Source organism: Mustela nigripes, chromosome 8 (genome assembly GCF_022355385.1).
Source record: "Mustela nigripes isolate SB6536 chromosome 8, MUSNIG.SB6536, whole genome shotgun sequence".
Lineage (NCBI taxonomy): Eukaryota > Metazoa > Chordata > Mammalia > Carnivora > Mustelidae > Mustela > Mustela nigripes.
The window spans coordinates 91,382,199-91,398,164 of NC_081564.1; the positions used below are offsets into that span (position 1 = coordinate 91,382,199).

General features: G+C 60.8%; 1 protein-coding gene across 1 annotated transcript in view; it reads left to right on the forward strand.

Annotated features, from left to right (window-relative positions):
• The window catches only part of RBFA (ribosome binding factor A), a 19,642-nt gene extending 3,890 nt beyond the window's left edge, over positions 1-15,752 (forward strand). The window contains exons 2-7 of the mRNA XM_059409874.1: positions 6,001-6,043; positions 6,786-7,012; positions 7,496-7,608; positions 9,598-9,682; positions 13,835-13,908; positions 14,966-15,752. Coding sequence (XP_059265857.1) covers positions 6,836-7,012; positions 7,496-7,608; positions 9,598-9,682; positions 13,835-13,908; positions 14,966-15,341 — 825 coding nt within the window. The 5' untranslated portion in view covers positions 6,001-6,043; positions 6,786-6,835 and the 3' untranslated portion in view covers positions 15,342-15,752. The remainder of the gene's footprint in view (positions 1-6,000; positions 6,044-6,785; positions 7,013-7,495; positions 7,609-9,597; positions 9,683-13,834; positions 13,909-14,965) is intronic.
• The last annotated feature ends 214 nt before the right edge of the window (positions 15,753-15,966 follow it).

Genomic DNA, 15,966 nt, shown 5'->3' on the forward strand with positions numbered 1-15,966 from the left:
CTCGGACGGCGGCCCCCGCGGGGCGGGCCGGCCTGGCTCCTGTCCAGCCAAAGCACCCTCGCCTTCCCCGGTGGCCCTGGTTTGCCTCCTGGAGCCTCAGAGCCGCTGCCCCGGCTCCGTGTATCCGAGCTGGTCTCAGGTCCTTCGGTCACAGCCGAAACGGCGGCGTTTCCCGGCCCCGCTTCCAGCGCTCGGGTCCGGGAGGTCCTCTGAGGACGTGCTCGCAGGACCCGCGCACAGGCCGTGTTGTGGTCTGCACGCGAGCGCGTTCCGCGGCCTGTGCTGCTGGCGGGCCCGTTCACGCGCAGCGTGTTAGATTTTTAGTTAGCAGAAATCGAAATTATTCTCAATTGTCTTTTATGCGTGGAATTTTACATTTATTTCTGCCCAATTTGCTTCTGTGTCTTGTTTTAAGGACATTTTATTTTTATTTAAAGGATTTTAGTTATTTGTCGGAGAGAGAGCGCACAAGCAAGGGGTGGGCAGGGGGAAGCAGGCTCCCCGCTGAGCAGGGAGCCCAACGCGGGGCTCGATCCCAGGACCCCCGGACTGTGAGCGGAGCTGCAGGCGGACACTTTACTGACGGAGTCACAGGGGCGCCCTGTCCGTCTATCAGGGAGAGGGAGGGAGCATCGCGTGGGCACGGGGGCGGGGCAGATGCGAGGGAGAGAGCCTCACGCGGACTCCCTGTGAGCCTGAGGCCCATCGGGGCTCTCGATCCAGGGCCCACCGACGGAGCCCCGCAGGCGCTCATGTTTCTGTGTTTGACCCATCGATCCGGGGTCTCGTCACGTCGTTTATCTCGAATCTTGGGGTCGTTCATGAAGGTAGCGGTTCTCAGGTTTGATTCCTCCAGCTGTGTGTCTAGTAAGCAAATTACTGTCCGTTGGAAGTCTGACATTACAACCGAATTTAATATCTAACTTTACCAAGACTGACCACAGAACTTACGTTTCTGAAAAAAAAGCTTATTTAGCATACGTTCTCAGAATGTGGTCTGGAGACGCTCTGAGGGTCTGTACAGTCGGCGTCATCTTCACTGAACGTATGTGCGACCTTCTCACTCCTCACGGGCAGGGCAGTGCCCCTGCGGGCGGCGTCGCGGACAACCAACGCAGCGCGTGCTGCTGTGCTCCTGTTTCTGTAACCTCCGATACAACACATGTGGACAGATAAAACCCATAAAAATGCTTTTTGTGGTTCTCAGTTTTAAGAGTGTAAAGAAGGGGCCTGGGTGGCTCAGTCGATTGAGCATCTGCCTCCTGGGGTCGGCCTGGTGGGGCTCCCTGCTCAGTGGGGGTCTGCTTCTCCTCTTCCCCTTACTTGCTCTCTCTCGAATAAACAAATAAACAAAATCTCAAAAAACTTAAAGAAGAGTGTAAGGAAGTCCTGGGGTCCGTGGCTGGCTCCGTTGGAGTATGTGCAATTCTGGACCTCAGGGTTGTGAGTTCAGGCCCCACACTGGGCACGCAGACTACTTTAAAAAAAAAAAAAAAAGAAAGAAAGAAAATTTAATAAAACAAAAAGATTGAGCTAAGAGTGTACCTGAGACCAAATGTTTGAGAACCACTAACGTAGAGCAGACGCGTGTCCGTACCCGGTAAGAAGCACAAGGATTTTAGACCATTACCGACTTACTCAGAAACCTAGAAGCTTGGGGCTCGTCTGCTGCCGAGTCAGCTTTTTTGGTGGCTTCACTAACAAGTCACAGGGCAAGTCCAGGGGTCTGCCCCAGAGGTCATCAGGGTCATCCTGTTACCTCAGTACCAACAACGCCGCCGTTGCCATGTTGTGCTGGTGCAGTTCAGGTTCGTCCAGCCGGGCACCAGATTCTGTGGGCGGGCCGTTGCAGTTGGCCAGGACTCGACTGTTTCTGAGTCTGAGTCGTGGGGTCACCTCCCGCTGAGACTGGTGTCCCTCGCGCTGTGGGATGGTAGGGCCCACCTCCTTGCTGGCAGGGCTGGAGCGTCCTTCTGAATAGGTCCCACCCTCGCTAAGGGTGTTCCAGGCTCTGCCTCACGTGGGTCAGGCCTGGGGGCAAGGACAGTCATGGCGCATTGACATAAATTACAAGCGTCCCCAGAGAATTTCTGCAGGTTTGGGGTCCCTAAGATTCCTAGAGCATGGAGGCTGACGGCTGCGTGTGGGCTTTGGCCTTAGTATTTGTTTTTAAGATTTTATTTATATATTTGACAGAGATCACAGGGAGAGAGGCAGCGGGAGGGGGAAGCAGGCTCCCCGCCGAGTAGAGAGCCCGATCTGGGGCTCCATCCCAGGACCCTGAGATCATGACCTGAGCCGAAGGCAGAGGCTTTAACCCACTGAGCCTCTGCTTTCGGCTTAGGTCATGATCCCAGGATCCGGGGGGCTCTCTGCTCGGCGGGGAGCCTGCTACCCCCTCCCCCTGCCTCTCTGCCTACTTGTGATCTCTCCCTCTCTGTCAAATTCATAAATTTTTAAAAACCTTAAAAAAGAATTCAAGAGGCTCTGCCAGGTCAGGCTGCTGCCCTCTCCTCGTGCTGGTGGCTAGGGTCAGCGTCTGTGTTTGAGACCCTCTGCGGCCCTTCGACCAGTCCTTTCTCTGGGCGGAGTCCCCTGCTGTCCCTTCTCCAAGGAACACCGCTACTCGTCACGGGGAGCCCGGCCCGTGCTGCGGGACGAGCGCCTGCACCACGGCACCCCGAGGGCCTCTTCTGCTGGCCTGGCCGGTGTCGTGGGGGCCGCCCCGTGGCGAGCCGTGGTGCCGAGAGCCCGGGCCGCGCCCCCACGTACGGGGGTTGGAGGAGGCGCGGTGCCCTGAGACCTCCACAGCCTCCCGTCCGACCGGAACGTGGGGTCGGAGACACCCGGGAACCAGGGCCGCGCCCTGCGGTGAAGCCACGCCCCGAGGGCCGCGCGCGGGCGCCGAGAGCGTCCCCGTGGCACCCCCCGGGCCAGCCGAAGCTCTCTGTGGCTGGTCAGTGCGCGGTCGGCTCCGAGGCTGGCGCCGGCGCGCGGCCCGCTGAGGTTTCCTTTCGGCCGCGGGGGCCGGCGGGCTCGGTCGGAGGCTGTCGGGGCCGGCGCGGGGGTCACGGAAGCGCACGGGGGCGCGGTCCGCCGAGAGCTCCGCGCGCCGTTCGCTCCCGCGGCGGCCTCCGGGCGGCTCCGGGGGGTCGCCCCGTAGCGCCGGCGGCCGGGGTCCCGTCCCCACGCCCGCCCCCGGGTGAACCCCGGGCTGGTCCGCACCCCCGGGGCCGCCTTCCCTCCTGCCGCCGGCGCCAGCGTCCCCGACCCTCCGACCCGCCGGCGCCAGCCTCCGCGCGCCACGTTCGCGCCGGGCCGGCGGCCCCGGGGGTGCGGGCGGGAGCGGCGCGGGGCGTCGAGCCGGTTGGGGCCCCGCAGGTCCCGGGTCGCCTCCGTCCGGCGCGCACGGGCGGCTGCTGAGGCTGCGGGAGCCCCGGCTCGCCCGCCCCGTCCCGCCCCGTCCCGTCCCGTCCCGCGCGTCGGCCGGACCCGCCGTAGCTCGCGCCGCCCTCCGGGCCTGCAGGCCCCGCCCCCCGACGTCGCCCCGCGCGCCCCGCCCCGTGCGCACCTCGCGGGAGGGGACGTCGCCCCGCCCCGACGTCGCTGCGTACGCGGGTCGCCGGCGCCCGAGGACCCCGCGCGCCGCATGCCCCTCCCGCCGCGTGCTTCCGCCGGGACCCACAGCCCCGCCCCTGCGTCGCCCCGCGTCGCCCCTGCCGGCTCTGCCGCCGCAGCCATGTGGGCGGTGACGCCCCGCCGGTGCGGGTTTGGCGAGGGGCTCCGGGCGTTCCTCCGCGGTGGCCACGGGGCTCTCCCTCCGGCCGGGGCGCGGGCCCTGCGTGGCTCCCCGGTCTCCTGCGGCAAGAACCTGCTCAAGAAATTCGCTTCGAAAACCAAGTAATGCGCACCGAGTCCGCGCGGGGGCCCTGGGGGGGGCGGCGCCCTTGTGGCGGAGGGCGACTCACTTCAGGTGGGGGGGCAGGTCGCAGCTGCGGGGGGTCTGTCCACTGTGCAGGGGGACGCTCCGCGGGGCGGGGCGGGGCGGGGTTCCCGCGTCGCGAGGGGCGGGGCCCGAGGGGCGGGGTCACGGGGGCTCGCGGGGGCGGGGCGGGGTCTGCGGGGGCGGGGCGGGGTCGGGTCCGCGGGGCGGGGTTCACCGGGGGCGGGGCGGGGTCTCTGCGGCCCCGCCGGAGCCCGGGCGCGGCGTCGGGTCGGCCGCACGGGGCGGGCAGCCCCGCTCCGGCTCGTTCGGTCGCGGCGGCGGAGGAGCGGCAGTAACGGTGCTGTCGCTGGTGGACGCGGGTCCGGGGTCCCGCCCGCTGCTTCCCGAGAGCCGTCCTCGCGGGGCGTCGTCGGAGGGCAGCCCGGGCGCGGCTCTGTGCGCCGGAGCGCCCGGCGCGGGCTCGGGGGGTCCCGGGCGGAGGGTCCCTGCGCCGCCGTCCGCGGCCTCTCCCGCCGCAGACCGGCTTTCCGAGACGGCTTCCCGGGGCCCCGCGCCCGCTCGGTGACCGGAGCCCGGATCCCGCCGCAGGGCCCCTCCGGACCGCGTCCCGCCGAGCCGGCTGTCAGGCCCTCTGGACCCGGCTTCGGTCCCGCGGCCCTGGGGGCTGTCCGCGTGCCCCGTGTGGGTTGCGGGACGTCTCGTGCTCCTGCCACGGAGCCTGCTGCGGGCGGTCGCTGCGGGCCAGGGCGGCCGCCCCAGGTCGCGTCTGTCGGGCGCACCGAGTCGAGCCCCCCAGCGCGCGGCGTCCTGTCTGCTCTAGGGGACGCCCGGCGGGCAGCCGCACGGGGCGGGGGTCGTGCTCCGGCGCGTGTGCGGGTCTTGTCCTGCGGGTGCGTACGTGCGCCTCGACGTGGCGTGTCCAGCCAGCAACCCTGCCGCGCTCCGGTGGTCTCCGACCCCGGGGAGCTCTCTGTGCAGGTCCTGTGCTCTGTGCCACGCTCATCGTTTCGGGGTTCTGTGGTGGCTTTTCAGTTGAAAAACTTTTTTTTTCCCTTAAAGTTTGTTAGAGGTCGAGCGGAAGCCGTGGGGAGGGGCAGAGGCGGAAGCAGGCTCCCCGCTGCGCAGACGGCTCGACCCCAGGACGACCCCAGGACCGGGGACCATGACCGGAGCGCAGGAGCGCAGGGCAGACGCTTCACTGACGGAGCCACCCAGGCGCCCCTAGAAACTTTTTCCCAGCCCCGCAGTCGGCAGTGCTCTGAGAAGCGCTGTTATTGCTGGACGCGTCAGAAATGATCATCTGGGGGCGCCTGGGGGGCTCAGTGGGTTGAGCCTCTGCCTTCGGCTCAGGTCATGATCTCAGGGTCCTGGGATGGGGTCCGGCATCCGGCTCTCTGCTCAGTGGGGAGCCTGCTGTCCCCCTCTCTCTCTGCTGCCTCTCTGCTTTTTTGTGATCTCTGTCAAATAAATAAAATCTTAAATTACAAAAAGGTTAATCTGAGAGCTGGGGTGCCTGTCCCTTAGGCCTTGTCAGCTGACAAAGCAGAAAATGCATTTTTGTTAACTCTGCACGTACTCTCGGCTGCAAAGGTCTCTGTATATGTTACTCAGGGACACCGGAGTCCACCCTGATGTCCAGCCCCAGTCCACACCACAGGGCTCGCGCAGCTAGCTTTCCTTGCTTATCTGTAATCTCTCCACGGAGTAGTGACCGCTCCCCCCCCCACCTGCTGTCCTCGTCCAGCCCAGTCAGTGCGGGCCGCACACCCCGCGTATGGGGCTCGCCTGCGGTTTCGCAGGTGTTCTGAGGTGCTCTCTCTGCCTTCGGGATTGGAGGTAGACCTTGAGTGAACGTTAGAAGGTTGAACTAAAATTATCTTCTGTCTCCCCCACAGCCTGTGTTGATTAGAATTCTGAATTTCTTAGTCCTGCGGTAACATCCGTTTCTGTGCGCAAGTTTAGCCCTTTAGGAAGGATGGGGGTATCGTACTGTTGAGTTGATCTGTATTTTCCTCAATTTGCCACCAGTGTCACCGTTTATTTTCTCCCCATAGAAAGAAGTTTTGGTACGAAGGTCCTTCCCTGGGGTCTCACTTGGTAAGTGCCCGTCAGCTTGGAGGGGCTGCTTCAGGCTCTGGTGGGCGTGGGCGTAGGCGTCCAGAAGTGGGCAGAGCCCCAGCCTGGCAGTCCTTCCATTTCCATATCTGAGGACTCTGGGTCTGCAGGGGCGGGACTAGAGACACTGCCAGTGTGGATTTTTACTTCTTAGAAGAGTTTATTTATTTGAGAGAGAGGGAGAAAGCATGAGTGAGCAGGGGGCAGGGGCAGAGAGAGAGAGAGGGAGAGAATCGCAGACAGACTCCCCGCTAAGCATCAAGCCCAACTCAGGTCTCCATGTCACAACCCTGAAGTCATGACTGGAACCAAAACCAAGAGTCGGACGCTCAGCCAAGTCACCAGGTGCCCTTTAAAAAAAAACTATCCTGAAGTATCCTGGAACGCCGTCTGTGTTATCAAATAGTAGTGCGGAAACATCCGTTTGGTGGCAGCGTCTGTACGTGCGGATAGACCATGAGGGTTTACGTACTAAGTGGCTTTTGTTCGAAAAAGTGCATGGTATGTTAAGCCTGAATTGTTTAAGCAGGAGAATTTCATACCATGTAAGATTGTTTTAGGTGCAGACACATGTATGACAGCCCTTTTACCTTGGGGGGACGCGAGTAACGTCTAGGGGCCAGGTCTGTGGACCGCAGCGTGACGCGCCCAGACGGCTGACAGTAACGCCGGCTCTCGTTGGTCCAAGTGTGCAGTCCTCCCCAGCCCCCTTCTCCTCGGTTAGAGCAAGTTCCTTGCGCAGTGGTGACGCTGCCCTTTCTGTTCCGCACGGAGATGTACAAGCCATCCCGGCTGGAGTTCCTAACGAAGAGCACCGCGAAGAAGACCAGGAGGGACGAGCACGTGCGCCTGCGGGCTCTGAACGGCCTCCTCTACAAAGCGCTCACGGAACTGCTGTGCACCCCGCAAGTGAGCCAGGAGATCTGTGACCTGAACGTGCAGCTCTCCAAGGTAGACTCGGGCCAGAGGGTGGGGACCGGGCGAGGCCGGCAGCCTGGTGCCTGGGGAGGAGGCCCCGCGTCGGTCCCGAGGTCTTAGAGGTCAGGAGCCCCGTTAAGTGTCACCACTTAATGTAGTGTCGACGGGGTGCGCGTGTCCAGGTGTGGGGTGCGGGCACCCACAGTGCTGTTCGGTGTGCAGGGTGGCCACTTCCGCGCCTGCCTTCCTGTGCTCTGAGTTTAGCTAGAGGGACACACGGAGGCTGAGAAGCTGCAGGTCAGGCATTTCTGATGTGCGCTGTGGGAGCGGGTTGGGGACGCTGAGGAATTGTATTCGGGCGGCAGGAGCTGGTGGCCTGCGGCGAGGGGACGGGCTGGAGCACCTGCGAGAGGGGAGGGGTGTGGTGGGTGCCTGAAGCTGTTCCTGCTCCTGCATGCCGTGTGCAGGCCAGCGCGGCCACTGGAGGTGACCAGCGGCTGCGGTGGGGGGTCTCAGGTGTCTCTGACCGCAGACTTCTCCGCCTGCCGTGTGTATTGGAGGACCGAGGTCCCCACCAAGCAGAATGCAAGCACGGAGGCCGTCCTGCAGAGGAGTGCCGCCCACATGAGGTGAGACCCCCTGTCCTGAGCCCGCTGGCTTCTGCTTGCCTCTCCAGTCTCCCCGTGGTGCCTGCGTCTTTTTGGTTTTGAGCAAACTCTGGGAAGCGTACTCTCAAATTTCCAAGTGTAATTTACATTTTCACGCGGGACATAACCTAGGACAGTGGTTCTCAAGGTGTGGGCCCAGACGCCAGGGGCTCCCGGCCGCCGACGGCCCCCTGGTCCTGGCAGCTTCCTGCTACCTGCTCGCGGGGAAAAGCAGCGCAGTTTTTCGCAAGGACAGCCTGAATAAGCAGAAGCGACTGAGTTCATTCTGTCCTGACCCTTGGGCACATGTCATCTCAGTGTCCTGTGTCACCGAGAGTGAGCACCAGCTCACAGCACGTGCTGGCATGGCACAGTCGCCTCGGGAAAAGGCGCGGTTGCCCCCGAGCTGAAGCAGACACTCGTTTGCTGGCGGGAACAAGGGGCTCGCTGCGCGGTTTCAGATGTGGGCAGTTGGCAGACGTTTCCTCTAAAATGAGCAAAGTGAAACTGTCACTTCAGGGAAAACAATGGACTGTTTTGTCACCAGTGATAAAGTTCAAGCCCCTCCCCTTTTTTTTTAGAGTTACTTATTTGAGGGCGCCTGGGTGGCTCCGTTGGTTGAGCTCTCTCTCTCTGCCTACGTGTGATCTCTGTCTGTCAAGTAAATAAATAAAATCTTTAAAAAAAATCCACATGACCACTTTGTAAGTTTGTTATTGAAATGAACTAATGCATATTTTTCAAATTCTGAATTATTTTTTGTTTTATTTATTTGTTGGCGAGAGCGAGCGAGCACATACAAGCAGCAGAGAGGCAGGCAGAGAGAGAGGAGGAAGCAGGCTCCCCGCCGAGCAGAGAGCCCGATGCGGGGCTCGATCCCAGGACCCTGGGATCATGACCTGAGCTGAAGGCAGCAGCTTAACCCACAGAGCCACCCAGGCGCCCCTCACATTCTGAGTTTTAATTTATAGTGTGCTAGATGTGCACAGATACGACGCATGTTGACAGAAACTCCTTGCTGTCCTCGGTGATCTTTACCGGTAGGAAGAGGTCTTGAGACCAGACGTCTGGAGAACTGTGGCGCTGGGCGGCAGTAAAGGGTGACTCTGTGTCCTCCTCGGTCTGAGGAAACGCAGAAACCTAACCAGCCGGTGCTCAGAATGCGTGCTCTCCCCGTTCTCTGCCCCTCACCTCTCCCGAGTCCATCGCACTCTGTTCTTCGGAGAAGGGGAGGAGTCCTGTGCGGAACCGGTGTTTTTACGTACCGTCTGCTTCATTTCTCCTAACGTCTGTCCCAGGAGGCCCGAGGAGTCTCCTCCATCAGAGAGCGCTCATCTGATTTTTCCTTTGTTAACAGTAACAGGAGAAAGATCTCCAACAAGTGTTGGCGAAAACAGTATTATTTTCTGATTAGTTTTAGGTCATCAGAAAACCCAGCTGAACAGACCATCCCTTTTCCCGGCTCTTGTGCTGAGCTGAGGTTTAGAGTAAAGGCTTGGCTATAATTGCGTCCCAGGACCTGTTGTCACTGCCGAGAGGCTGTCCCAGCAGTGCCCTCGCACGGTGCTAATGCTGCTGCTTCGCGTCCGTCTGCCTGCATGAGCGGCCGTGCACACGGGCTGCGCGTCTCCCTCGGAGCCTGAGTCTTGGCCTTGTCCACCGAGTGGAGGAATGAGGCCGGGGCCCACTGCTCACGCCCAAACCATGCAGCCCGTGGCCGCTGCGATGCCCAGGAGGCATCCAGGCCAATATCAGGGTGCTCGTAAGGCTCTCAGGAGTTGCGTTTGGGCAGTGAAGCAGTTACGATGTGTTCCGTATTCCTGGTGTGGTGTGGCAGTGGGCGAAGGAAGGTGTCTGGTGCTGAGTTTTCGGGTTTGAATAACGTGATAGCAGATCCCTTGTTTTATTCCATGAGATGAATGTGTATTTTCCTTTCTGCTAAACCGCACCGTTTGCACCGTCTCTCTCCAGGCACCTTTTGATGTCCCAGCAGACCCTGAGGAACGTGCCGCCAATTGTGTTCATTCGGGACAAGGGAAACGCAGCTCTGGCAGAGGTAACGGCTCTGCAGGAACTCCGTGCGAGGAACAAGCTGACCGGATGAGTCAGATGTTGTAGTTCATCTTCAGATGCTGGAACGACCGTGGGTGTAGTTACAAGGAGTGATCAGTCTCCAAGAGTCTAAGCGGAAAGTGAGGCTCCCAGGCCCCTGTCCCAGCCAGACTCCCCAGCGGTAACCACTCCTCCTGGTCTTTAATGTTTACCACTAAATCTCTAGCTAGGAAACCACGTGTCCGCTTCTTGACTTACAAACTGCCTTTCTCTCCGGATTTGACCTACGTTACTTACACTGAATTTACATTCTGTTAATTGTAAGTTAATTACGAAGGTTACAGGCTGTAAGGTTACGTGTGCTTTCTTTCTGGGTGGTAGTTAACGGTAGTTACTAAGGTGTGTTATACTTTTAAAAAATTTATGAAAACCCCAGTCAGTAGCAGTCGTGATGGTATAGCCAGGTAGCTGTTACTCACCACAGGACTAAATAGTGTCTTTTTCTTTGCTTTTAATTTTTTATTTAGTTTAAAGATTTACTTGAGAGAAAGGGCAGGTGCATGTGAGCGGGGGTGGGGAGTGACAGGACGGAAGGAGAGAGACAATCCTAAGCAGGCTGCCCGCTGAGCGCGGAGCCTGACTCGGGGCTCAGTCCCATGACCCCAAGATGACAACCTGAGCCGAAACCGAGGGTCAGGTGCGCAGGCGCCCCAGGACCAGGTGGTATTTAGATCCACAGAGGAAAACCAATCTAACAGGATGTTTTCATTTTTTGTTATTCGTGATTTAAGCAATACTGAAGGTATCGTACAAGTTAAACCCCTGACAGAGGCGTGGTTTTCTCACGAGAAGAGTGACGTGGCCAGCGCCAGCTTCAGAGAGCCGGGCAGAACCCAGGTTGTGGGGTGCGCTGGGTCTGTGCGCGCACAGGACTCACCCAGGCACGGTTGGCGGAGCTGGCAGAAGGCGGTACCTCTCGGCGACAGGGAGAGTCCTTTCCCTCATGGCTGGTCCCTCTCTGGGGAGGTAGAGCCCGTCTGGCTCTGTGGGCTCCTTTGTAGAAAAAGTCGTTGGAAGGAGGGAGGTGCAGGGAGTGCCCCAAGCACCCCAGAGCCCTTCTGTCCCTAGAGAGTGTGCTGTGGGCTGTTTGCCACGGAGACCACCTGGGCCTGCCCAGCGCCTGTCCTCCTGTGTCCTTGCTGTGCTAGGGTCCGAGAAGGTTAAGCTTCTGCTCTTCTTGTCCTCAGGTGTCCGTGTTCTGTAGTCAGAAGCAAGCAGAGGCTGCAGGGCCGTGGGGGGTCTCTGGCCGGGGCAGGTTGTTCACTGAGGGCACGGTCATGATTGGCTCTAGCATAAGTCAGGGCCGCGTGTTTTGAAATAGGGGTTAAGGTCAGTCTGTAGTAAAGAAGTTTGGATAGACGCGTGCCTTTGGAATGGGGGTATTGGATGAAACTTGGAGTTCTGTATCTGTCAGCTTATTTCTGTCTTGTGTTGGTTGCACACGTTGAAAAGTTGCCGGTGGTGGCAGGCGCGGGGGGCGGGCCGTGGTTGCGGCAGCTTACTCTGCCTTCTCTGGAACACTTGGGAGAGAGCAGGGATGAGCTCTGCCTCAAGCGTGCTCAGGGTGCCGGTGTGCCGTAAACACACGCAGTGGTGCCCAGCGGCACAGAAAACCTCACAGAGGCCGGGCTCGCCCTTCCCCCAGGGGTTTCCACTAGTGAGCAGACAGCGGGCCAGAGAGACGCCGCGGGACCCCCTCCGTGCTGTGGGCCGAGCAGCTAGCAGTGGGAGCTGAGGGCACACTTACGCTGCCGCTTAAACTGACTGTGTGCCCCAGAGACGCACCCAGGGTGCCAGCGGCAGGAATCCCTCCGTCAGACCCCTGGGTATGCGTCAGGCTCCTAGACGCCCAGTATGCGTCACACTCCCCGGTACAGGTTAGATCCCCGGGTATGCGTCGGAACCCCTGGGCACGGGTCAGACCCCTGGGCACAGGTGGGTGGGCGGACAAGCTCCCCTCACCTCGCAGGTGATGCAGAGCCAGGGAACAGGCCGTGCTCCCTGCAGTTCTGTTTCCAGGATGTTGAGCCAAGTGTGGCTCATCTCTGGTGACGGGAGTCAAACTGGGGGCTGCATCTGGGGAAGCAAGTGAGTGGGGGGGACGTGAAGAGGCTCCTGGGTTTGTCTCTGGGACGCTGGGGACGCCCGGGGGTGCAGTCCACTGGGGAGGTGTCCCTGGGCTCCGCACATAACGACTGGTGTGCTTCCCCGTGTCTTCCATTCCAATCAGAGGGTTTTCAAAAGGTTCTTAGGGGCGCCTCAGTGGCTTAGGGGGTTGAAGCCTCTGCCTTTGGCTCAGGTCATGATCTCAGGGTCCTGGGATGGGGTCCCGCATCGGGCTCTGCTCGGTGGGGAGTCTACTGCCCGCCCCCCACTGCCTGCTTCTCTGACTGCTCGTGATCTCTGTCTGTCAAATAAATAAATTAAAAAAAAAAAAAAAAAGGTTGATCTTACCACGATTTTAAAGGGAAAAACGTAAAATCTTGAAATGCGTAAACTGTGATAGTGGCTTTGTGATTTATTACGTGTTTGCTTGTCTTCTGGCTGGAGAAGCAGGTGTCAGGAGAGCCCACGCGGGCTGCCAGCTCCTGTTCAGTCGGGCCTGGGCCTTCCCTGGAGAGGGTGTCCCAGCAGCCCATGTCCTGTCTCAGAGGTCGGCACGGAGCCTCCCGTCCCCGCAGCGTGAGGGGACACGTCGGGATTTGGTTGCTTTCACATGGGGTGCTCGGTAAAGGCTTCAAAGAGAAGTTTTGGTGACGCCTGATTTCCAGGCAGTGCGCAGGGATGGCCGCCGGCGTGCCTTTGTGCCCTGCCCCGCCCCTGCCCCCACACCCCTGCCCGCGGGGCCCCCCCAACCAGCGGCTGTCAGGTGGTTTCTCCTGTTCAGATTCCTGGAGCTCTGCAGACAGAGGCAGACACCGGGTTTTATTGCTCAGCGCTGTAACGTGTAAGGGGTTCCCTACTGCTAAGTGACCCGTTCACTTTCGTGGACACTGGTCTCTTCTGGTTTTTGGCAGCGGTGAGTAAAGGTGTTGGGAACCGTGTGTACACATGGTTCATCATTGCGTGTTTAGGTCAGTGTGTAGAAGTGGCGGGCGTGCCTGACTTTCCGGAGCTGTTGGTGGGACGGAACCGTCTGGGCCACCGCGAGCTCCCGGCAGACATCAGGAGTCCTGCTGCGTTTGTGGTGGCCCCTCTGGCGGCCACACGTGCGTGTGTGTGCCGACTTGTACTGGGGGGATCTGGCCATGCGCCTGTTGGCCATTCTTTGTTTGGTGAAGTCTGTTCCAGGCTTCGGGCCTTTCTTGAAGGTATGCAGTGTGGAGTTGTGCAGAACGTCCGTGTGTCCAGCACAGGTCCCTTGGCAGGTGCGAGCAGTAACCCGGGAGACGTCCAGTTAGTGCTTGTTTTGTGGCTTTGTTGGTCCTGTTTCTGGTCTTTTCTGTGGACTGACTTTTTCTCCTGGTTCTGCTTTTCACATTTGTGATTTTTATTGGCGCATCCTCGGTTTGTGATGGCGCTTTGTGCTGCTGTGGAATGGCGGGCCCTGGTCCCGCCCTGGGCGTGCCGCACCGCAGGGTGGGGTCTCGGGCACACGTCCTGGGTGTGCAGGGCGGCGGGTGAGGGGGTGAGCTGCCCTCCGTGTCCAGGGAGCTGGGCTCTGAGCGCTGCCCCGACCGAGGAGAGCTTTCATTTCCACTGAGTCCCCTCGGCCCCCGTGGAGCTGGGAGTCGCGTGACTGTGACTTTATCACTGGGCCGGGAAGCTTTCTTTCTGCAAACACAAATTCTGTGGCAAAATTGAACTATTCTGCACTTCCTTAGGAATTAGGTATTTGAGCTAACGCTTACCTGACTTTTTCACAAGTTCGACGTTCGCAGGCTCTAAGTGCAGTTTGAAGAAGGCTCCCGTGGGTCGTCAGAGAACACGGGACGGTACGTGGGTGATGTGTGGAAGCACCACCGCCGGGAGGTCTCGGCCGAGGCCCGTGTCCGAGCCAGCACGGCGCGGCTGCGCGTGGCCCACCAGAGCCGGGCTCTGGTGCCGGGGTGGGGCGGTGGGGCTCACCGGCTCACCCTCTGTCCCTCCTCCTCAGGTTGAGCGGCTGCTGGCTGTGGCCGATCTGGGACCCCGGGATGAGAAAGAAGACTCCGTGCAAGACGACATCGGGTACGTGGGGACGTGACCTTGGTTCTTCGGACAGATGTCCGAGTGTGGGGCTGCGGGTTGCTGCAGCAGGTGTGTTACGCCCTCCGACCCTGCCGGGGCCCCCAGCCTGTCAGAGGCCTGTGGCCGTTCCCAGTAGCAGCAGCTGCATGGTGGCTGGGAAGGCCTCTGGTTGCCGCAGCGACTCATCAAGGGAGGGCAGCTGGCCCTCCCTCAGCCTCTCTGTCCACTCAGCACGGTTTTCTTGGGTGCACTATGTCCTGTCCTAGCACCCAGGGTCTGGGAACACGTAGTGGGCTCTTCGCCTTCTGCTGGACGAGGCCTCCGGGGAGTCACAGACAGTCGTGGGTCTGGAAGGTCTGGTTGGCGGGTTGGTAGGCGGGTGGGTGGGGGCAGCGCTGGTTTTCAGTCAGGCCCCCCCAGTCTGAGAAAGAGACGTGACGATCGAGCTGGGGGCTGTTGCAGGCGAGGGAAGAGCTCTCGCCGGCGCTCAGCCTCTGCTCCTTAATACCAGTGCCTCTGCGTCCGGGGGCCTGTCGGGACCTCGGGCGGGACCCCCAGGCTCCAGCCTCAGGAGCATGGAGCAGGAGTGAAGGCCCCAAGCCATGGGGAGCCCAGCCTGTGGGGGTGAGACCTTCCAGAGCTGATCAGGAAAGGGGTGAGAGGCATGACTTGGTCAAATTTGGGTTTTGAAAGGGTCATACCAGGTCAGATATTTTCCTTTGGTTTCTCGGGGAACCGGCGGGGTAGATCTAAAAGGCTGCAGCTGTAATTCTGTGAAACGGGCCCCACACACTAGCCATGTCTAACTGGGGAAAGAGATGGAAAACCCGTCTCGTGGAAGGGCTGCGTGGGACGGTGCTGGCCTGTCCCGCCCGCGGGCTCCGGCAGCACTAGCAGAGGGGCTCTGGGCCGGGGAGCCCAGTGCCCTACGGCCCAGCTTCCCTCGCATGCGGGCAGCCCACTGGCAAGTGGAGGCGGGAAGGGGAGGAGCAGTGGCCCTAGGCTCTCACAGTCCTGCCGCCTCTCGTGCTTTACCGGGTGCCTCTTCTCTCTCCAGCGGCGCCAGGGCCTGGGACACTCCTGCTCCGCGAGGCACCCCGACCTCTGCCACGTGCTCAAGTCTGTGTGGGATCGATCATGAGGCGCTCCACAAACAGATCATGGAGTACAAGAGGAAGCAAGGGCACAGGACTGCGAGTCCTGAGGAGTCGCGGCCGACGGCTAGTCTGGCGGCGGAGACGAGAGAGGGGAAGGTGGCAGCCACACCCTGTGCAGACGGGGACCTCTGCCCCAGGAATCACCTGCTGGGGGCAGCGGGCGGCAACCCCAGCCCTGACCTGGGGGGCCGCCAGGGTATGGACAGCAGCCCCAAGCAACAGGGCAGGCGGCCGCCAGGGGCAGAGAGCGGGGGGTGGGGAGGGGGTGGGTCCTGAATGTCAGCCGTGCTGGCAGAACCCAGGGCTCCACGGGGGCTGTGCTGCCCCCCACACAGGTGCACTTGGACCTTGCATTGAGAAGGGCGGTGGTCGTGGGAAGCGTGGGACAGTCCGTCAGCACGCCGGACGCCGTCGGTCCTTCTCACGAGTGCCTGCACGTGCATACCCTGCTCGGACGTGCGAGGGACTCGTGGGGACTTGAGGCTGTTGTGTAGCCCCCGCACATAGTTCATGGGTGGGACGGCCGAGCATCGTCCCCTTGTTTGCACGGGTGTCTGATCGTGCCCCAAACGCCATCCTCACAGTCGGTCTGCTGAAGGGTCCAGTGTCCCTGGGACAGGAGCTCCATGGAGTGCCCTGTCAGGTGTGTGCTGTCGGAAGGACGTAGAATAAATCCTTACCAAGTCTTCCGAGTGTGGGGTTCCTCCCTTCCCCGGGTGTCCTCAGTGTCAAATGCTGATGGGGTGTCCCCGGAACTCGCACAGTCAGACTCGCGGGAGTGAGACGGGGCGAGGGCGCTGGTGGCTTGGCTGCTTGGGGAGCATGACTTGCACTTCTGTGCCATCCCCCTAGCCATGCGATCCCCTAGCCGTGTGGGCACGCCCCCCCCCCCCCGGGCTCT